At 39.3% G+C, this 23,947-nt stretch overlaps 1 protein-coding gene across 1 annotated transcript in view; it reads left to right on the forward strand.

Moving 5' to 3' along the window:
• The window catches only part of CHST9 (carbohydrate sulfotransferase 9), a 192,342-nt gene extending 168,878 nt beyond the window's left edge, over positions 1–23,464 (forward strand). Inside the window, 1 exon segment of the mRNA XM_006920011.1 lies at positions 22,370–23,464. Within this exon segment, the coding sequence (XP_006920073.1) occupies positions 22,370–23,464 (1,095 nt within the window).
• Positions 23,465–23,947: the final 483 nt, after the last annotated feature.

The raw sequence follows: 23,947 nt of genomic DNA on the forward strand, positions 1-23,947 counted from the left end.
ACACACACACACACACACACACACAATAAGCAAGCTATGAGTTGCACACCAATGTGAGAAATCAGGGCTGAAGTGGAAGGAAAGCTCTAGCCTACTGGCCAATATCCAGTGTGCGTTTTTAGCCCACAGCTATTTTACCACACCTGAGCTCTGAGAACAAACAACTGTTTGATTTCTCGGAGGAAACGCTGGATTCTTTCCTGTGTAATTCACTGGGGAAATTAGTATGCTTTTTTAAAGTAACTTGTTAATGCAGCTTGTTTACGAGAAGAGGACAAAAATGAGCAGTGAACCGCTTGGCAGCTTATGTCCCAGAATGGGATGAATGCATGACCCATTTTTTTCAGCTGTCTCTTTGGCAGTTCAATCCTGCAACAATTTCCTATCCGAAAATGTCCCTTGTGGAGGTGAAATCTCTGTAAATTTTCTGAATAATTTTTACTATAGTAGATTAAAGATAATAGCTTAAAATACTACCAAAAATATCTTCAAAATCAAATTAGAATATGGGAAAACTGAATGTAAAAACCTTTTAACTTAGCTCTTGGAAACTGCCTTTTTATGTAGTAGACAACTGAAACCTATAGGAAATTAATATTTTCTGTTTATGCCTTTTTGTATAGTAGATAATTGAAGCCCATAGCGAATTAATACAGCTGGGTGAGCAAGAGGGACACTGAATATGGGGCTCCATTGCTTGTAGAAAGTATTCACAGTTCTGGCACTGGCTATCACAAATGCTTGCTTTCACTGATGGCCCAGTTCAGAGAGAGCCAACACCGTGGGTGCTGTTTGTTACAGCTTATGTATTTTTTTCCTGGGGCTGCTGTAACAAACTTTTACAAACTGAGTGCTTTCAAACAACACAGAAGTACTGTCTCACAGTTCTGAAAACTACAAGTTCAAAAATCAAGGTATCTCCAAGGCCATACTCTCCCTGAAACCTATAGGAAAGGACCCTTTCTCACCTCTCTCCCAGTTTCTGATGACAATTGGAAAATCTTGGCACTCCTTGGCTTGGAGCTACATCACTTTCATCACTGCCTCCAACACTTGGCTGTCCTCCCTATGGGTCTCCTTTTATAAGGACACTAGCCATATTGATTTAGGGACCACCCTAATGACATCATCTGACTTGATTACATCTGCAAAGATCCTGTTTCCAAATAAGGTTACATTTACAGCTACCAGGAATTAGGACTTCTTCATATTTGTTTGGAGGACACAGTTCAACCCATAACAACCCGGAAATTTCAAAGTCATCTGTACTCCATCTCTCCCTCTAACAACTGAGCATTTTTTTTTAATTAAGTATATTGGAGTGACATTGGTTAGTAAGAATTATATTTTAAGTTTCAAGTGTACAATGCTATAATACATTATCTGTATATTGCATTGTGTTCTCACCACCCAGAGTCTAGTCTCCATTACCTTCTGGTCTTGTGATTGGAACTGGGCCCACTCACCAAGCATTTCTGATGTGACCTCCTGGAGCCTCCCCAATCCAGATTCTCCTTCTCTGCCCACCCATGGTCCCTGCTTCCTCTAGGCCTTCATCTCGCTTGCTTGGTGGCTTTTCACAGCTCTTCTGCCACGGTCTCACCACCTTCCCATTCATCTTTCATCCTACTCCACTTTACTTTCTAAAATACCAACCATCTAGCATACTTCCCCTGCCAAAAAACAATAATTAAACAGAAACACCTCCCTCATTTTTAGCAGTAATTATTAATCCCGCCTTGGCATTATAATCGACCATGGAGCTTTGTAGGCACAGGTCCTGAGACTTCACACCCACCCCATCCCAATAAATTCTGGGTCAGTGGTTGGGTTCAGACGTAGCACAACTCTTAGATCAGGCCAAGAGTGTCATATGCTTTAGAAGACCCCAAACATCATAACCAGAAATGCAAACACTTTTCTTTCTTTTCAGCCTCACGTTTTAAAGTCTGATGACCAATTCAGTACACACAAAATATTAGAGAGGAACAGGGCAGCTGAATGGAGTCCTCTCATTCAGTAAGGTGGTGTTGAGCTGAGAGATAAAAAGTCAGCCTGTGCCCTTTGAAATCAGAGAAAGAGGGCTGCTTTAGTGTCAAAGTAGTTCCTCTGAAATGCGAGGATGTGTATGCAGACAACGTTTTTCAGGTAACAATACTTGCGCCCTCACCTCTGGAGGTGGGTGGAATGGGTGAGTGTAGTTCCAGGTGATACTTAGAATACCTGTCAATCCCCAGTCAGAAAAGTGAGGCATGAGGTGAGAGACCCTGCCTGCCCAGGGACCTGAGGAGCTTTACTGAGTCATCTTAGCCTTGATGGGAGCAGGTCCAGCCACTGCCCAGGATTCCTCTGCTGAGTTCCGCTTCCCCACTCAAGTCCCTAGTGGCAGCCAGGTGGCACTCAGGAAGAGTGGGGATCCTTTCCCCTCCAGTCCCAGAACAATCTCTTGGGACTGGCTGCTGACTCTGGGAGGAAACAAGGGCCAGATCTCGGGTATCGCTTATTTTAAAACTTTTAAATATTTAGATATACAGTATGTGAGCCTCCATGCATACTCTAGGCCTCACAGGTGTTGGAGATGATCCTGCATTAACACCTGCAACTTTTAAAACTGAATGTATGATTGTAATAAAAAGCCAAGATTGAACCCACTTGTCTGTCATCTATAGCAGCAGTCCTCAACCTTTTTGGCCCCAGGCACCAGTGCTCCTATGAGACTCTAATGCCTGGTGATCTAAAGTGGAGCTGAGGCTGTAATGCTAGCCCTGTGGAGCAGCTGCAAATACAGATAAAGCTTTTCTCGCTCATCTGCCACTCACCTCCTGCTGTGCATCGTGGTTCCTGACAGGCCTCAGATCGGTACCAGTCAGTGGCCCAGGGGTTGGGGACCCCTGATCTATAAGCTAAAATACAAACCTTTGAGTATGAAATCCAAGGCCCTATTATGAACTCATAATACTTTGGATAGCAGGCTCTTCACCTCCCTAGACTTATTTCCCATTCTGCTCCTTTATATAAAACTATTGGGTCCTATATAACATTGTTCCACTAACATATTCACCCCTTTCCTTGCATGTATGAAATTTACTCATATTCCAAGACTTAACTCAAATACCACCTTTTCCATGAAGCTTTCCTATACCTAAGAATGATCTTTCTTTCTTCAATGCTTCTATATTATTTTTCTGCCCCTTTTCTATAGACCTGCACTTTCAACTCTATAGTCTAATTATTTATATCCCTCTATGATTTTGTCACTAGATAGTATCATCCTAAATTAGGGAAGAAATCATGTCAGGTTCATTTCTGTGTCCACTATTAGACCTTGCACATCATAAACAAACAACCAATTTCTAGTCATATGTAAATGTTTAGCTCACTAAATTATTACTCTAGTAGCCAGAGGGACTATGAAATGTAAGCAGTCTATACCCTGTGCCCTGGACTACTCAAACCTGATGTGTCATTGGTTCTTAGAAGGCAGAAATCAGGTGTTGTCCTTCACCCTCCAGGTGAAGAATTTAAACCAGAAACAGAAGGGACAAACTAAGACTGCACATAGTGTCTATGAATAATGGTCATACAGTCGGGGAATGAAAGAATCAAAGGCCAGGGAGACTGACACATTTATTTCACCTTTGTGTCCACATTCCATAATTGCCTATAGAATGTTAAACCTTATTCTTGGGTCAAGACTTGAGCACCTGACTTTTTCTCAAATGTAAGCATGGCAATGCCATTCACTGCTGTCTGTTCAGTGTAGCATGAACTTTACGCTTCTAAATTTAAAGTGGGATTGCATTACCCTGCACTATTCTTATCAAAATGGCCATGCACTCAAGGAGACAACTTTGACTCAAAGGAAGTTTCTCTGCAAATTCAGCAATAATGGAGCTGGTAAAAATGCCATCCCCTTAATTGCCTTCTAAGATTACCTTATAGAATTGGAAGTCGTGCTTTTAAAAAGCTATCCAACTTGTGATTCTTTTTTTTTTTTTCAACTTATGATTCTTTTTAAAAATGCTTGAAAGCAAGACTAAAAGGATCAAAAAGTGGTAGCATTAATGGTGGTTAACAAAGAAGGATTTATAAAAGATGTTCTTCATTAAAGGTCAGATGGCTTCATACCCAGAAAACACTTAGGTGTAAATGTCAAAGGCTCACCTCTTTAATCGGAAACCCAGAAAGGTATAATCTTGTGCAAGGGTGTCTGTGGAAATAGACAGTAGACAATAGTCTGTGCAAATATATTGTCATGACAAAGGGAGGAGGATAAAATGGCCCTTGGGTGTTTTAAAAGCATGACTACCAAGAACAAAATAATGGTTGGAATAAAGAAAATTGTTTATTAGCAACACTGCAAGATCTATTAGCAATCAGATAATTCTCACTGAAGCACTCAGAATGCTTCTGAATAATTTTACGACCAATGACTGTGCTAGTCATTCAATATGCCATCTCGTTTATTTGTCACAACAACTCTGTGAGGATGCATATTTTCATCTCTGGTTTATGCAGGTGGAAACTCAGGCTTGAAAGGTTTAGTAATTTTTCAGATCCTGCTGTGCTTAGCACTAAATTAATAATAAGGGTTAACATTATTATTAAGTGCTTAATGAGCTTTCTGCATGTAAGCATTAGACTAAATTTTACACAAAATTATCTCACTTAAACCTCACAGCAGCAACTCTGAGAGGAAGCTACAAATCAAGGGAGTCAAAGTTAATGAATTTAAGTAGCTTACCTAAGATTACACACAGGAATGAAAGCAGGCAAACCAGCTCTACAATGTGAGCACCCACCACTATTCTATGCTGCTCTAAATATCGGCAGAGCTGGAATCTGAATCCAGGTGTATCTCATTCTGAAATCCTTTCTCTTCACTATTGTGCTATCCCACTACTTGCTCTGGAAGTTGTTCTATTAATTATATGATCCCACTTATGACCACCCTAATCAGCACTCAAATTTTGACACCAACACTGAAGCAATTGGTTATGAGACGCTAGAATACAGATATTTTTGATGTGATAGCTTTTTTTCATAGCATTTTAACAATCAAGATGAGCATATACTCACCCTGAGTTCTGTTGAGCGTTAAATTACTTTTTTAATTACGTGAAAAATCAAGCGAATCTGGTCTAAGAGAAATTCTATTGGTCACCTAAAAAGAGATTAAAAATTGGGCAGTGGGGGTGGAGGGAGGATACATTGGGATGATCTGTTGCCCACTGGCATTTTTTCTCGGGAGAGCCCAGACAGAGCTAACATGGACATAGAAGGAGAATTGAAGTAGAAATCTTTATTCTCACCAACTATAAAGTGCTCTCTTATTCTTTTATTTTCCAGAAAGTACCTTACTTCTAAAAACTTTTATAAGTTCTTCACTATTAGTAATAACTGTCATTATATACGTACTCATGTGAGAGAAAATGGGATACTGAAACTGTGTGCTAAAAATGTAGTATCTATTAAAAAGAAGAAAAATAGTTAACTTACTATCTAGTGTAAATGAATCTCAATACCTAAGATGTTGTCACCCAATAAGCCAGTGAAATGTATTCCACGGATGATTTCTAGTCAATCTGTTTCTCTTCTTTTTTCCTCCTCTGAGTTTTTTCTAATCATATTCCTCCCTACTTGTTAGCATTTGCACCTGAAGACAAGTGATTGGGTGACTGAAATTTTTCAGCATAGAAGATTTCATTAGCAAAAACGTTAGCATCATCATTTGAGATTTCGCTCTCAACACATAGCAACAAACCTCAGTAGCCAAGCTGTACTAGCCAGAAGCATAATGAGTAGAGACCCTTCAGCATTCGATAACTCAAACGCCACCTCTTTCACATCTTGAATTAAAACTATGATCAAAATGGGCCAAAGTACCAATTTGTCATCACGTTCGAATATACATTCTAAAATATAGTATTTTATTTGTCACTATTTTACCCATGTTATTATTTCTCCTCATGATAAAGAACTGAATAAAAGACTCAAGTGAAAACTTGATCTCTTCTGGAATTGTGTGAAAAAAGCCTTTGAGTCATCATCATTTTGAATGAAAGTTGTTGTTAACATTTAAAAAAATGTGTTCTAAGAAGTAGTGACCAAGGGATCAGAAATATTTCTATAATATACACCTATCATTGCTTAAGATATAGTCTATATAATGATGCTAAAATGGCTATTTCCTTTGTATTTACAAGTTGAAACACTTTTTTAAACCTTTATCAGTTTGAATTTCACTATTTCCAACATTTGGCCACAATACATATTTCTAAAAGTCCAAAAAGTAAAAAATAACAAGTACTGGTCATTAATACTAAGATGATTCTGTAGAAACTGTGCTATGCATATGGTTTAGACCTCTTGGGGCTGATCCCCAGGGACCCATCGAAGATCTTTCCTGATGTGTGTAGACTTTGTGTGTATCTGACTTTTGCTGAGAAAATGCTCCTTGGTCCTCATCACAAACTCAAGAGTGAAAGAAAGTGCCCTGGACAGTTTTTGTACCTCTCATTAGAGAGAGAAAGTAATCACATTTATCTCTCTCATTATGCATAAATTAAAACCAATTTTATTTCAACTTTATTTTGTAAAGTAGCAGTAATCAGAGAACAAATTTCTGAGAGGAAAAGATATACAAACAAGTAGTGAAAACTCAGAGTACCAGTAAGTATCCCGTTAAAGCTACCTTGTCTTTATTATCCTTAATGTAGAAAAAGTTATTATCCCCAGAAATGTTATGTTACATTCTGTGGTTGATCATCAAACAAGGGTGGAATAAACAAGATTTTTCTGTTTCATCACTGGTATATGCCTTGCTCAAAATGTATTAAAAGGGAATATTTTCATTATACTATTACTGGATAATTCAATTAGGCCAATGTTCTGTGGATGTAAGAACAATGTAATTTACTATGTTGAGTGATTAGCCAATCAGATTTCTCTCATTTTCTAAGGCAATGGATTGACTAAAATGTGACCATAAACAAAATAGATGTTATTAGGCATAATCTACTTTGTAAACAAATGAAATTAATTCTTTGCCTGACCTAAAGCTTTGAAAATTAAAGACCAAAATTGAACACATGCTTCCAATTTTGGTTCTGTTACTAAGATGACACTTAATATAAAAGTTACAATTTAACTTCCCCTCAAGTATTCCATACTCGAGACTAAATGACTCTTAGAAATATGTTCATCAACAGATGGGAGCCACTTATGGCCTCATAAACTCCAAAGCAAGTGAAATTATCTCAGCAAAATAGAAAGATTACAAGAAAGCCTCATCTGGTTATCTCAGAGATGATTAATGCATTGCGCATTCGTTCAATGGTGCCATGAATATTGACAGATAATCACCCTTCTTCATAGGAGAGAGATACTGAAGAGACGAATGCTAGTGATATATGTTTTAAATCAATCAATAAGCAATTTCAACATATGCCCTGTGTGGAGAACTATGCTAAGTGCAATGGAGGATGTGGAAGAAAGCGCTAGTACAGAGCCTGTTCTAAAGGGATTTTCAATCTTGTAAAAGAAGACTAACACACCTTAAATGCTGCACAGATGAACAGAGAGTGGGATATTACTTACTTGCTTATTAACTACAGAGTATAGGTAGTATGGGAGTTTGGAGAGATCAACAATCAATGAAAAGTGGCCACAGATGGATCGTAGAAGACTTCGAAAACCGGTTACTCAGCTCTTTCCGGGCTATTCTGACTAAATTCTACTTTGACTCTTACCAGCCCCCAGTCCATTCTCCACTTGATCAGCAGGGTGAGCTTTGTAAAATATCAATCATATCATGTTATCACCCTGTTGAAAACCTCCAGTGGCTTATAATTACACCTCTGATGAAACCCAAAATCCTGTCCATGATCCCCATGATCTGCTCTTCCTACAAGATGTAGTCCTTCCTTTCTCTTGTATCACCGGGCCCTTCTCACTTATGCATCAAAGTCTCCCACGATCCATCTGTGGCCACTTTTCATTGATTGTTGATCTCTCCAAACTCCCATACTACCTATACTCTGTAGTTAATAAGCAAGTAAGTAATAACCCACTCTCTGTTCATCTGTGCAGCATTTAAGGTGTGTTCATCTTCTTTTACAAGATTGAAAATCCCTTTAGAACTTATGCACACTGGCCTTCCCTCTGCCCTTCCACCATGCCAGGCTTATTGCCATGCAAGGGCCATTGGCACCCGCTGCCCCTGCCTGAAATGCTCTGCTCGCAGGTCTTGGGTTCCTTCTTGTCATTCAAAGCTCAGCGCAAGCAGCATCTCCACAGGTGGATCCTCCCTGAACATCTATTTAATGTAGTCTCCCTGCCTGTCCCTGCCACTCAAGCTCTAACACATCACTCTGTTTTAGTGTCTACATCAAAATTTTTCTCATTCATTCATTCGTTTACTTGTTCATTACCTACCTTCACTCACAAGAATAGTAAATACCGTGAGAACAGGATCCCTGTCAAAGTGGTTTACTCCTCTGTTCCTAGCACCATTAAACAGTGAACATATTAGATGCTCAATAAATATTTCTCAAATGAATGCACTGATTAATTAATTCTGCTAGCAGGCTATGACAATAGTCTGGGCATAAAAAAGAAGTGTCTAAGTGATATATTAATGGTGGGAATGAACAGTTTGGTGTGAATAGATGGAAGATGACTAGAGTCTCGTGTCTGAATATGGGAAATGAATAAATAATCGAAGACAAGGATTAAGGTCCCCAGGGTGACTGCAAAGGTGATACTTGCAGCAGGAATATATAAGTGGAGGTTAAGAGAGAGCTCCGTTTAATGAATATAGCTACATATTATATATTGTGTATTTATTCCACATATTTTTCACAACTCTATTAGGTAGGCATCATTATCTCTGTTTTACAGACGGAAAGTTGAATCAACTACTCCCAAATTGTTTAGTTAGATATTCTCTTCCAGTGAGCGAGGCTGATTTTATAGAAAAGTATTGATTTAAGGTCAACTGATAATTGCAACTAAAGCATGAATTGGAGTGAAAATCTACTAAGTCTGGCCTTGAGTGTTACCTCTTTCCCATTCCACAAGTCGTTGGACTGAAGAAGGTGTGGAATATGTGTTTCACAACCTACCTTGGCATACAGGGCTTCTTTTACACACTGGACTGGGCACCTGTAGACTGCCAAAGTTTTCCTTCTTATCCTGAAACCACGCAGGTCTTGAAGATGACACTGAACAGAAAAGCGACTAGATAAAGGTTGGAAATGAGATTAGTAGAGCAGAATGGTACCAGTTACCTTGGAGGCAACCACCTAAAGGGTGATATAGCCCCTCAGAAACTAACCAAAATGCAGCACACAAAATATTTTGCTTCCATCTTTCTGGCTACCCATCTGATCAGTTGTTTCCTAGAACATGGAAACTAGACTTTGCTAAAAATGAGTTCTATGCCAAGGGCCAGGGGAAGAGACAATTCTGCTGCTGATTCTGGAGAGTTAGAAGATGCTGTGACTCAATGCTCAAATCTCTTCTTACTCATGACAGGAAATAGATATTTTTCCTCAATGTATAGATCTCCATGAAGAAGGCATCATAGATCTAGTGTCTCAATGGTGAAAAGCCATGGGGACCAGGTTCTTTGGTCACTGGCAGTTTACTGGTGTTGAAAGATACCTTTAACTTTTCTCCTTCCATCCCTGATCCAGGCACACAGCTTACATGTGCCCAATATTATTGTGTTTTTCCAGATAGGCAGCCACTGAAATGCCAAGGTATAAAATAAGTTTTTTTAAAGGCCACCATGGATGAAGATAGTGCTACTCCATAACCACCAAGTCTAGATATATGTGTTTCTAATAAGAGAGCAGAGGCAGAAGAGGAAATAAATATGTCATGAAGATTAGGAGCTTTGTTCCAAGACGGGCGTAAAAGCTGAGCAGATGATCAGAATCTCCGTGTAGTTTATGGTACAAAACTAGAGACCCAAAGTCCAGGCAGCACTAGCTTACATTGTAGTTTTCTAAGAGCAAGAGGCCAGCACCTTCTTGGCCATGCTAAAGTACTAGGAATTGTTTGATAGAGCATCAGTTCTTGGTACCCAATATACATAATTCAAATTGGAGAAGAGAAGCGACCAAAGGTTGGGTGATGTCCACTCTCCACTCTAACCAGAGTTGACTCAGGCACATTCAGGCACCTCAAGGAGGCTTTGTAGGAAAGGTTATATTCATTTGGATCTAATCGAAAGAAAACACTCTCTAATTACAGATGTGATGGCACTGAGCCCTGTGAGGTAAACATGTGTTATACAGATTTGGAGCCTAGATTTTAATCCCAGCTGTAGCAGTTGCCAGTTGTAAGACACATAGCAGGTTTGATGGAACCCTGATCATAACCACCTGACAGAGCTGGGGTGATGATTAATTTGTTTGAGCAGTGCCTGGAACACATGAAACACTCCATGATGCTCATCCAAAACCCACTCTCACTGATCATCCTCTCCCTAGGGCCTTAGTCCAGGAGTTGTCCTTTAAAAGGGACTTGAGCCCTGGCAGGGGTCAAGACAGGCAAACTCACCTCTCTTGCCAATTGGTATAAATACATCCCTCCTTGCTCAAGAGGAAGCATGCTCTCTACATGGGAATCTCAAAAGGTGGGTCATGAGTAGCAGGTGAGGCAAGAGGGTTGTCCCATTGGTCTGAGAACTGGTCTAGAAGCGCAAGTTTTTTCTTCGATTTTTACAGGTGAATGGTGCTCAAAGCCACCCACTTCCATCTTGCAATAGTATTGGCTATAGGCTAGTTTCTATTCGCCTATAGTTATGGGAGGCTCTAAGAAAATCCCCTGTATGGAATCTGAGACTTCTTTTTCCTTACTGTGAACAGTTTTCCCTTGCATGGGGTGTAGATGGAATTAATAAGCTGTAATATCATTTCTGAGCAAGGTACACCAAGATGTGTTTGTTCCTTCCAAGAAGCAGATTACATAATTGTAGTGAGGAAAGAGGGGTGTGTCAGAAGGACCTTCAGAGAATTATGCTTGCTTGCTTGATGATATCTGGTTCTCTATAAATAGATTGGGTAGAATCCTATCCATCAGTGTTTTGATACAAGAGAACTGTGGTTGGATGTCAACACCAGCCCTGCCAGCGTCACTGCTGCTCTCCCAGTTGGCATCACTGTTTCCAGAGTTCGGTAGCTTTGGACTAGCAGGTGATGGGTGGAAAAGAAACAGTTCCCCAGGAATATGCTGCTTCCTGGGCTCGGACTCTGCCTAAGAAAGGAACGGGAAGGGTTGGACTTGCCCCCACTCCCCACTCCTTCACCGTTTGCACAGTTGCACTTACCGAGGCTGGACTGCAGGTGTCAGGCGACCCTCTATGATCTTCTCATATCGTTCTATACCAGTTCTTGGGAATGAGGTTGTACAGACACCAAAGACTCACCCTCATGCTAAAGGATCAGGACCACTGCTGTTCCAACCTGCCCTAGCAAAAAAAAAAGGGGGGGACCAAAAGGGGAGACCATGGGCATGGCCATAGATGCTTCTTAGTAGCCATTTCAGTGATATCTGAGTCAAGTATAATCATCTTTAGGTGAAATAACCCATTTTGGAAACCCCAGAAAGCTTCAAACTTTAGATTAATAAAGTGATATTCTTAAAATGAAATTGACAGATTCTATGTGAATGCATGAAGAGCTGAGCTTACAAATATCTGTGTGATCATCACTTTGTTTCGTTAGAGACCTGTTCACTCTGACCCACTCATATGCTACTCACCCGCTCTGCTCCTCCTTGCCTCTCTGCTCTGCTTTTGCCGTGAGTTTCTGTCTTGCTTCTTTCTCAGACTGAAATCCCCAAAAGAAACTTCTCGCAGCATGGCCTCAGGATCCCCATAGCATAATCCGGTGCCACAGGCCACCCTCTCTTCCTAGTATAGTGCCCAGGTAACCCATGATGGCACCAGAGTGAGTTGCCTGCCTTGGCCTAAGAGACAGGCCAGGCTTTGAGGAGGCAGCCTTGAGTAAAGCTGAGTTGTCAAATATGCAGGCAACATAAGCCAGAGGGGCGTGTGTCACTCGAAGGTGCTGACACAGGCAAATCTGATCTGAGTCTGGCAGATGCTTAACCAAATAAGACAAATGGAATGTGTCCCTACCAGTGTCACTGCTGCACTCACAGTTGGCTTTACTGTCTCCAGGGCTCAAGTAGCTTTGGACTAGTAGGCCATGGATAGGGAAGAAACAGGCTCTCCGGTATATGCTGCTTCCTGAGCCTGGGCTCTCACTGGTGCTAAAGCCCTCAGCCCACCAGTATCTTGACCTAGCTATTCTCTTGGGCTTTACTTCTCTGTATGGCTGCTCTTATATTTTTTTTTTTTTCTCTTTACCAATGACTGGCCAAATCTCTCCATATTTTCCAGTTGAGAGCCTAGAGGGGAAGTGGACATTTAGCTAGCTATCATCCACACATCTAGGAAGAGGCTGTTGCTCCAGGTCCTCTCATTGGTTGGCAACCGGCTTATAGATAAGCTGCCCTTAGGGCAGATGCTCATCCCGAATTGCATAGCGTCCAGCCCTATCACTGCATACAAGAACAGGACCCATCGTCAGGCTCATCAAAGTCTGAAGTTGGGAAGGCAGGCATGCTTGATGACATGTCCATTGTAGACAGATAATCGGAGAAGAAAGAGACAGAGGCAGGATGTGTTAACATTTTGGAGAAAATTACTATATGACGGACACTGTACTAGGTACTTTATAACTCCATATATCTGATTAATTCTCAGAAAGATTCCTCTTAAAAAAACATAAGAGGGGAGATTTTAGCATGACCTTGGGTAAATGGGTTGGTTGATCTGGTTGATCTGACTCAAAACTAAAATTTTTTTAGACTTCGCCGATCTATCCAGCCCCTGTGCTCTTGGCCTCAGAACAGCTTTCTTTTCTCTTGCGCTTCCATTTCCATCTCATGGGAGCAAAACCCCACTCTGCACTGTTGACCCATGTCTCTGGCCCTCGCTGGCCCCCTAGTTCACCCCAGTCAGCACCCGATTCCAATGTCACCTCAGGGACTCCTTCCCCTTGCCGGGGAAAAGCTCTTCCTTGCTAATCCAAGCCCATAACAATCTCCCTCCCAATAAAAAATTTAAAAATTGAAAAACCAATCTTTTCACTTAGGCATTCCAACCCAGGGAAGTTGGTTCTTTCTTCCCACCATACTGAAAACTAGAGCGAGAACTGCCTAGCAATGAATTCCCTGGAACCAGGTGTCAGAGTCAGGGTGCCCTCCTCATTGTACCTGCAGAATGCTCTCAATATACATACACACTATTGTTCATCTTTTAAGCAAGGGGACAAGAGACTGGCTGACAATTACTAATTTCTAGAAAAATAAACACCAACTTAGAGATATTAAAGAACCATATTCCAAATCTATTAGCTATCTAAAATTCCAGTGAAAAATAAAAATTCTAATAATCGAACATCCCATTTATTCTACTTCCATCATGCCTAATGTAATTGACTGTATTTTGTCATTCCTGTCCTCATTTGCCATGTGCAGACACAACGTAGGAAATGAAATAGTAAGGAGCAAACATTTTGACTGTATTTCACTTTATCAAGTTGCAGCTCCTCATTAAGTTTTGAGTTTCTTTGAAAAGCAAGGTCTTCTGTTAATTAAAGCTTCCTGGATTGTAATTAGAGAATTGGACTATATTCCAAACTTTTCCATTGACTTTGCGGAGTGACCTTGGGCAAGTTATTACACAAGTCTATCTTAATTTATCTGTAAATTTGAGAACAAAAGAATACCTCATTTTTTCAGCAAAACTTAAAAGAAAGATAAAATGATAAATCTATAAAAGCATATTGAACCCCTTGGGGAGAAGCCTTATCTTTTTATATACATTAAGGTTATGTCTGTTTTCAGCTTCTGGTGGTCTTGCCAAACCAGAGGACAATACTGTTCTTAATACTAACTTCTCCTTGATGTTCACATTGTGTTATATCCTCAGTCTTCATACTTTGTTTCTTTGACTTGAAGGGGGGAAAAAAGGAATTTAATCCAAAATCAAAAGAACTGGAAATAAAATCATAATTTCAATTCTTGCATCCAAGCTGACCATAGAAATTAGCTTGTTAGATCAACTCGAACAGCCTCACTACCAAACCCGTTGTTTTGTCTTTAAACAATTTAAATGATTTGAAGATTGCAGCTTGGAGAAAACTCAAGTTCACTAGTGTCTCTCTTTACCCCCTAGCCCCAAGTGGTCATTATTCTTTCTTATCGCCTATCATCGTGCCTTCTTTTCTTCTGTTTTCTTTCTTTGCCTTTGCCTCCACTTGAATTGATTTTTTTTCTTTCCTTTTTTACTCAATTGTCTTCATTTTTCTTTCACTCACTTTTATCTCCATTATACTTTTATCATACGTTCTTAATTTTGCTAAGTGTTTTGAAAGAGGAGGGAGAGATTTAAAAAAAAAAAAACAGAATAAAACACTAGTATTCACCTAAGAAAATGCTTGTCACATAAAGATGCTCAAAAAATAAATGTTTATTAAATATATCATAAAAATATCTAATATGTGTAGAAAACATACTTTGTATTAAACACTCTCTACACACATTTCCTATAATTCAGTCACCCCCTATGAGGTAGGAGTTATTATTATCCCCATTTTAGAGACAAGGAAACTGAAGCCTAGAAACTAAACTCGGTTAGTCAAGCTTGCCCAGATAGGAAATGATAGAGCAGGGACACAAATTAGGTCATGTGATTCAAAAATCCAGGTTCTCAACTACCTTACTCATATGTAACATGCATATGCTCGGTGCTTTACTTACATCAATTCATTGAATGGCCATTTAACAAAGAACAGATTACTTGATACATGATGCAAATGAAAAAAAGCCACAAATGATTAAGATCAAGGTTTGAAGCACAGCGTTACCACTAGCTGGGTTAACCTGGATGAGTTACATTAACTCTCTGAACTTTAAGCCCTTCATCCTTAAAATGAATATGTTTGTATCTCATCTTTGGGTCAATGCAGTGATTAAATCAGTTTGCTTTAACTAAACAACCAAAATGGAAAAGAATGTTCAAGAGAGAGAAAACAAGTCTCAGAAACAGGAAACCGAAATGATTTTGCGTGGCACACACTTTCTCCAAGAAATATTCCCTGACCTCAGAGCCAGGATTAAACTCTTTTGCACCCTCCTAGTATCACGTTCTTCCTGCGTGATCACCTGCCTTAAGTATGGTAATCCTTGGTTTTCTTTTCTGTATCTCCTTCCCCTCTCCCCATTCCCACCGACCCTGAGGCTGCCCTATAAGAGCAGGGGGCTGGGTCTGGCGTGCTAGCTGCACATCTCCAATGTGCAGCCCAGCACCTGGCACGCAGTAAGTGCTCAGGAAACATTTGCTCCATGAATAACTGAAGATGGAAGAGTGGGAGGTGAGGATGGAGAAGGAGACAGGGACAGATGGCATTGGATATCAGGACTCTATACTCACACTTTTCCCAATAGTCCTCAATGCTCTATTGGAAATGCATTCATGTTCTTCACCTCTCCCATAACTAAGCATTCAGCTTCTGAAGACTTTGACTTAAGATTTGAAAGGAGTAGCTGTGACAAACAGGACCACCAGAGACATACTGGTTTGTATCTCTTGAAAAGACTGGCTTTCAAGCATCCCACCCATTCCCATCATTACTCTTATTAACAACTAGAAATAACTAAGCCTTCGTGATGGTCTGAAGAAATGTAATTGTACTTATATCTAGATTCAAAATAGATAAAATCACAAGAGATACAATATTATGTAATTAAACTAGAAAAAAATGTCAAAGCTAAAAGATAGGAAGGTGGGGGAAATCACCATCTAATCGCCAATATTATCATTGTCAATTTGTCTGTTAATTGCCCACCAAAGTCCCCCCACAACAGACACAACCTACAGTGTTTAGGACACTCTCAGAAATGGCACCATCAGCACAAGGCTGTAGTCAGCATGAAAGACACGTAGGTGACAACATACATATTTACCATAAATGCTTTATTTCGATTTTGTAAAAGCAAGCAATACTTTTTAGCTGAAAGCAAATAAATCGTTGTTGAAAGATGGCCATAATAATGTTACTTACTATATGCCAGAAGTTTTATAAGCATTTTGCTTGTATTAAGATCATTTGGTCTTCACCGCTCTGAGAAAGTTATTACTGTTGTCCCCACTTTTCAGATAAAGTAACCCAGTTCCAGCAAGGAGAAGACACTTGCCCACAGTCAGTGCTCACCCCCAGGCAGGCTGTGCTCTGACCATGGCAGGGTCCGGCCTTTCACAGGGCAGCTGTCCTTTTCAGGAGAAATTGGAAGCCAAACTTGTTCCTACAACTCCAGACCCAAACTTGAGTTGTAGGAACAAGTTTGGTTTCCATGTACAGTTCTTCCCATCTCTGGCTCATCTAACTGTCAACGACCCAGCCAGCCTCCCAGACCCATCTCAGGCATCACCTCCTCTGTGAAATTTGCTCCAAAGAATCTTTTCAGGAAAGTTAAATACTCTTCCTCTCTGTTCCCCAAATACTCTAGAATCCTTTCATATGGCAATTACTACTTTTTTTCCTAAACTCCTTATTTTTATCAACCTAATTAAACTATGGCTTCCTCAAGGAGCCATAAATTTTTACCTATTTTATCCTTTTTTATATAACGGCAAAAAGAGCATATCTTAGCAGTTCAATGCACGTGTGTTGAGTGAATGAATGATCAAAGTTACTGAGTTACATAGTTTCCATCTGCCCCACAACAGCAGATAAAGACTCACAGAGATATCGCCCTTGTCAACAGCATAAAGCCAGTGTGAGTAGCTGCCTGAATAAGGGGCAGTGCGCGAATGATACTGCTCTTCACTTCAATTAAATTCAAAACATATGTTTATGCAAGATACTATTCTAGATGCTAGTGGAGGTTGTATAACTTATAAGACTGCACACTGACCTTTAATAAACTTAAAATAGAGACAGAGTCGCCTAAATAGCTAAATATAACTAACTAGAATAAAACAAAAAGTGCTATATAGAAGACTTAACATTCAGACTGGGTCAGACTCGTTACACCCTGCATTCTCATAACCACATTTGTGTTACCTACCACACCTTCCTTGGCATCTAGCACATCTAATTGTAGTAGCTACTCCATGATTTTGAGGGGGAGAGAGGAAGAACAATTAATTTCAATATTGAGGATCAGAGAAGACTTCATAGAGGAAGTATATTGATACAGAGGCCTTAAAAACTAAGAAGAATGAGGCTTTCAGATTGACTGCAGAATTAGTGAATATTCCACAATTTTTATTGTCATTTTTATTGACTCATTTTTTTCACCTGCAGTTACATCCGGATCTTTCAACTAACTTTGCCATAATACTCATTTTTTAAAGGTATTACGGACAACTCAGATTTTCTGCCATAGTTTACAATTTCTCTGTGGCTAAAAGTTTCTCCAATGAGAAGATCAAATAACAATGTTTGATAGAACATTGTTACTTTCCTGACAGGTGGTACAGACTAAGTGCTAAAGTTGTTTCTAAAAGAGCAAATCCCTCACTGGAGACCTGGTGGTTTTTATGGAGAAAGCAGGATTTTAAATCAGCGTAGGAAGATTTGGAAAGTCTCAGGAAAGGGGAAGAACATGGGTGTGGGATGCTGAGGGCCTGACGGAAGCAAGCAGAGGACAGAGAACATGTCAGGACAGGAGCAGAGTGACAAGAGGCTGCCGATATCAGCTAAGGGATTGGGACTTTAGTTTATATAGAATTGAGCCACTTCCAAATTTTAAGTGATGAAAAACAAAATGTTTTAGGAAGACAAATTTGGTAATAATTTTCAGGGAGACTAATTAGAAGGATACTAAAGAATATCCAATTAAGAAATAAATAAAAAAGAGTTTTTTAAAAAGACATTTTGAGATGCAAATTAACCAATTTATTTTGTGATGGTTAAGGCATCTCTCAGATTTTGTGAGGGGGCTGACTAGAATAGAGGCTTTTCAGAAATAGAAGCGTGCAGGAGGAGCCACTTTTGGAAGAACAAGAAAAGTCTGACTTTACATATATTAGCTTTAGAGACAATCAGAACAAAGTACCCTGAAGGAAAATGGAAGTGTAAGAGCTTATTCTTTTTATTGTTGTTATTAATATCGTTATGATGATGATGAAAACTCATAGATATAAGCCTCAAATTTAAAATACCATGAAGCTTAGTCATCCAAACTTCTCAGTCATGGTAAGTCTGCTGTGATGGGAAGGAAGTGGAGATGAGGTGTGGGTGGGGAGAGATGTCACCACATTTTAATAATGGTTTTTGTAAAGCGACTAATGGTGAGATAAGGAGGTTGCTGGGAGAAGGTCTAATGGACATCTAATAAGAAGTCTCGTTGGGTGTCATTACTTAAATTAATACTTTGCCCATATCTTGATTTAGTCAAAGCTGAGGAAGCTGATGCGCTAAATAAACTAAGAGGAGACTGAAGTCTAATTTAGGAGCACTGAAGCTGTCCCTCATGCAGATATCTCTCTAGCCCAACTAGTCATTAGAAGCTGGCCTGGGGAATGTGGACTTCCGGTAAAGGGAATGGATAAATGTGATGAGTATTTCATGTGGTCCATGTGAAGGCTGATGGGACATCCCTGCCTACAACAAAGTATTAGTCTCTGCTTACTGAAATATTCATGCCCACCATGTTTGGTGTCTTTCCCTCCTAAATGGTATGAAAAGACCTCTTTTTTTTTTTCTTTTTTTTTACTTTCATTTGCTATACACTGGTTCAGTCAACCCAAATTTCTGAGGAATGCCTGGAGAGCTTGTTTAAGTTAGAGTCAGGCGCTCCACCCCAGAGAGTCTGCTTGGGTGCCACAGTGAAGAGCCTGGGAGTCCAGGTTGCTGGTAAGCCTGCAGGCTTTCCAAGGCAGCCTTGAATGACTTTGAACTGGCAGGTAAGACTCCAAGCCCTCCACTCCTGCTTCAGCACAAGCAGCTCTACATGTGCCTGCTTTATTTGTTTTCTCTTCTGCCAAAGATTTGTTTGAATACAGATTTTCAGCACCTTAACAAGAATTGGTGAAGTATTTATCTAAGTTAACCGTGACCTTTTGATTCACACTGTTTTTCTTCAACAAGGTCATAAAAAAACAATTGTATGGAAGCCCATTATCACATTATAACCACATTTACTCATTCAATGATTATTTATTGATCATTTTCTGTGTGCCAGGCACTGTGCTAGATACCAGAGATCTAACAGAGGACGAAAAAGATAAGACCTCTGCAGTCATCTTCTAGTGCAAGAGAGGTGGAATGGGGGGAGAAAAGACAACATAAAAGTAAATAAAATTATTTCATATTGTGATAAGTGCTAGAAGGAAAATAAGCAAGGTTCTGTGGGATAAAATCTCAGAAGAAACATAATTTAGACAAAGTGAGAGGAAATACCTCCTTATAGAGGTGACTTTCTGAGAGCTAAAGGAAAAAGAACCAGGCATGCTGGCTGCTATGAGCTTGGATAACGTAATGAAAAGTGGTCATGGAATTGCACAACTGGAAGTAACGATGAGCTGGAAGTTTGGACAACAGTCGTCAGAGATCATGGAGATGGTACAGGCTCTGGCGGTGTGGCAAGGTCTGTGTGAAACAGAGAACACTTCTATTAAATGTCAGGTGGTCAAGGAACCGAGAGTTTATTGGGTATCAGAGTGACTACACATACAGACAAGAGCGGGAATGAAAAAGCAAAATCGGAGCTACGAGCTAAAGTCCTCAGAGCATAAAGTGGAACGATCAAGGCTAAAAGCAGATGACATCATGAAGAAGGGTCAAGGGAGGTTCCGCAGGACACATGTGCTTCACAGAAGCAGGCAGTTTGCCAGTGGAAATGTCCTGGAAGCAGCAGGGGAGTACAGGGAAATAGCCCCCGACCTCTGGCCTGTGGGACAAGTGGTTCAAGTAAGCAAAGTTTTGTCTACTCGAGAAATTGCAAGGGAAGAAGAGTCTTGGGGATCAGCCAGGTTTCATTTAGAGAAAGTCATGGGAAATAAACATTCACGAAGCCCCTGAAGATGAAAGGGGAGTTCGATGGCCAGAAGCGGAAGGTCCAGAGGGCACAGTGGAAGGCCAATTTTGCTTTTGTTATTGTTAGTGGGACAGGGAGAGAAGTAATTAGGGTATATGTAAGGGCACACAAGTCACAGTCTGGATAATAACGGAAAACTGGAGAACCATGAAATTCACTAGGTCACTAGGATAAAATATTACTAGAATTAAAACAATAATAATAACAATTATTCTTTATAGTTATAGTAGTCGAAATAGCAGAAATATAGTGGCCTTTTTATTTCAGTCCTGGGCTAAGTACTTCCCATGCAATCTATCAATAACTCCATGATCTTTCAAAACACAGGTCAAATTTTATATATTATCTGTGAAAATTTTATGCACTACAAGTCATCAATCAGAGTAAAGAGGGATTCAGTGTTAAAGTCATCCTGTCAGTCTCTGAGAAGACAACAGAAAAATGGTTTTAGAATTGAAGATTACAGCAGCTGTTTTATTGGGTTACACAAGTTGGTGTACAGTGATCAGGGTTTACTCACATAATCTTCTTGCACTAGAAAGAAGCACCCTTCTCGAAGCTCAGCGGTAGAAGGAGTCGATGCTTGGAGGTGGCTCCCATCCACCATGTTTCATTCCTCTGTTCTTTTGCTGAATTTACTAGAAAATTTTTAATCATCTTTGAACACCTCATTCCATTCATTCTTTCATTTGTTCATTGAACAAATATTCTAAAGCAATTGATATAAGTTATAGACCATCCTATACACTTGGGGATACAATGGTAAATGTATCTATATCTATAGATATACCTATCTATCTCTCTATATATACATGTCTTTTCTAGGAACCTTTCCCACCACTCCCCCCACCTTTAGGCTAGTGGCCCCATGCATTACTCCCACAGCATATCGCTTATCCATTAATTTTTCCAATAACATACTGACATATGTATATCTCCAGTCTAGTCTTCTCCTAAATCATCCTTTGCAAGTCTGAGATCATGTTATTTCTCTGCTCAGTGCCCTCCAAAGGCTCCCAAGTCTACCAAGAGTGAAAGCCAAAGTCATTACAATTTTAGTCCCCACCAGAGGATGTCACTTTATAAATCCCTTCTTCCATGTCTTCTTTTATCCATCACTGTAAGAGTTGTAGGAAGGATATAGTCAGATGAAGAGTAGATAGTAGATGGGAAGACTCAACCTGCTGACAAGAAAACTAAATTCTAATTGTACTTTTGATACAATTTTATACTGTACAGACATCAAGTCAATTCTTCTGGATTCTCTAGTCATTCTGCACTTGGGAAAAAGGGAAGTTCTCAAACATGAATGAATTTGTATGATAGTATGACTATAGTTCTTAAATTATTATGATAAATGAATTTATAAAAATAAAACATAGTCCAAGGGAAAAATACTTTTAGCAAGTACTTGGAAAACTAAAGTGGTCATCAGGATTTTATAAATAGCTTTGCTACAATTTTAAGTTGTAATTTATGACTTTGAACTGTTCTGTGCATTACAGAATGCCCCCAAAACGACAGACATCTCCATTCAAATACAGCTACGTTTTATATCTACATTCAGATGAACTAACTAAATCAGTGCTAGAAAGTGACACACTCCTTAATAGCTCAGGAATCACTGACCTACAGAATGATTGAGCTACATTCTACTGTGCTACAGGCAAAGCTCAGATGAAAATTCAGGCATCTTTCATTTCCATCATGCGAATACCTTTTTCCCTTTTTCTTTTTTTTTTAAACATTTTGCAAGGTTATATAAATATATATACATATATATGTATATGTGTGTGTGTGTGTGTGTGTGTGTGTGTGTGTATATATATAACCGTAGATGCAAAGATAGTACAAAAACAATAACAAATTTTACTTTGAACATAGATTCAAATCAACTAATAGTTTATCTCAGTAATGTTCAGATAATTCAGCATAAGAAAGTCTATTAGTGTAAAGAAGCACATTAGCATTAAATGATTAATAAGATATAAGTAACCCAAATATATATAATATATAATGTTAAGCTTTGGTTCAAAATGATGCATGGATACCATTTCTCATTGTTATGTTTTCTATGAAGAAGCTTACTACAAAATGTATATTTGGCATGCTTTGCTAAGTTTTTCTGGCAGCTTAAATGAAACATGCTCTCCTCAATAGTATTTTAAAACAAATATGTTGTTTCTTATCAATATACCCATATTTGTGAATATGCTTTCAACATTTCTCTTTATTTTAACAGAACCCTAAGTACCACATGCCTGAGGATCTCAAGAAGAAAAAGGAAAATCTTCCTCTTTACTCTGAGAGGTCTACTAGGGGCTTAACGGAGACCAGCCACTCACGAGGAGAGGGTCAAGCTTTAGGTAAGACCACGGAGTTACCAACCACTAAGTTGACTGAAAAACATCAAGGAACTAAGACCCTTTCCAAGAAGTTCAGAGAAATGAATTGGCCGTTGGACATTCACCCTTTAAACAAAAGTTTAGTCAAAGACAACAGATGGAAGAAAACTGATACAACCCAAGAGAAACGCAGATCATTCCTTCAGGAGTTTTGCAAGAAATATGGTGGGACGAGCCATCCTCAATCACATCTTTTTCACATGGTATCCAGGATCTATGTAGAAGATAAACACAAAATCCTATATTGTGAAGTACCTAAGGCTGGCTGTTCCAACTGGAAAAGAATTCTGATGGTACTCAATGGATTGGCTCCCTCTGCATATAATATCTCCCATGATGCTGTTCACTATGGGAAGCATTTGAAAAAGCTAGACAGCTTTGACTTAAAAGGGATATATACTCGCTTGAATACCTACACCAAAGCTGTGTTTGTTCGTGATCCCATGGAACGATTAGTGTCAGCATTTAGGGACAAATTTGAACACCCTAATAGTTACTACCATCCAGTATTTGGGAAGGCAATTATAAAGAAATATCGCCCAAATGCCTGTGAGGAAGCATTAAATAATGGATCTGGAGTCAAATTCAAAGAGTTCATCCACTATTTGCTGGACTCTCACCGTCCGGTAGGAATGGACATTCACTGGGAAAAAGTCGGCAAACTCTGCTATCCATGTTTGATCAACTACGATTTTGTTGGGAAGTTTGAAACTTTGGAAGAAGATGCCAATTACTTTTTGCAACTGATTGGTGCTCCAAAAGAGCTAAAATTTCCAAACTTTAAGGATAGGCACTCTTAAAAAAAAGAAAGAACCAATGCTCAGGTTGTGAAACAGTATTTAAAGGATCTGACTAGAACTGAGAGACAATTAATCTATGACTTTTATTACTTGGACTATTTGATGTTTAATTATACAACTCCATTTTTGTAGTTTGCATTTATTTTCTAAAACCCGAACCAACTAACTATAATTTTCCTATAATTCTCTGTATGAGAGAAATTTAACTAAACACAGTTGTCTCAATTTAATAAAGACTTTTACCAAATAGTATGACACCAATTGGCACAAAGTTATAGGAAAATTACCTAACAGAGACATGTAAACAACTTGAGCTGCTTTAAAATGTTTGGAAAAGAGCTGCTTTTGCATTATGGATTATATTATAGAAGCAATAACGTAGCCAGCTGCTACATTAGCTACAACAGCCTCTCACAATGATGGGAAAAGAGACCTAAAATAGCACGAGTAAATGTCTACATCCTGGAATTTGTTGTCTAAGTGCATGGATATATTTTTAGCAGTTTGTGACATACTAATCAAACACTGGATAGTTTTCTTACACCCTGGAAATCTTTCTATCAACTGCAATGATAAATTTTGAAATGGTGATTTGGACGCAGGCATTTTACTTTA

The sequence above is a fragment of the Pteropus alecto genome, unplaced genomic scaffold (assembly GCF_000325575.1).
Source record: "Pteropus alecto unplaced genomic scaffold, ASM32557v1 scaffold146, whole genome shotgun sequence".
Taxonomy (NCBI): domain Eukaryota; kingdom Metazoa; phylum Chordata; class Mammalia; order Chiroptera; family Pteropodidae; genus Pteropus; species Pteropus alecto.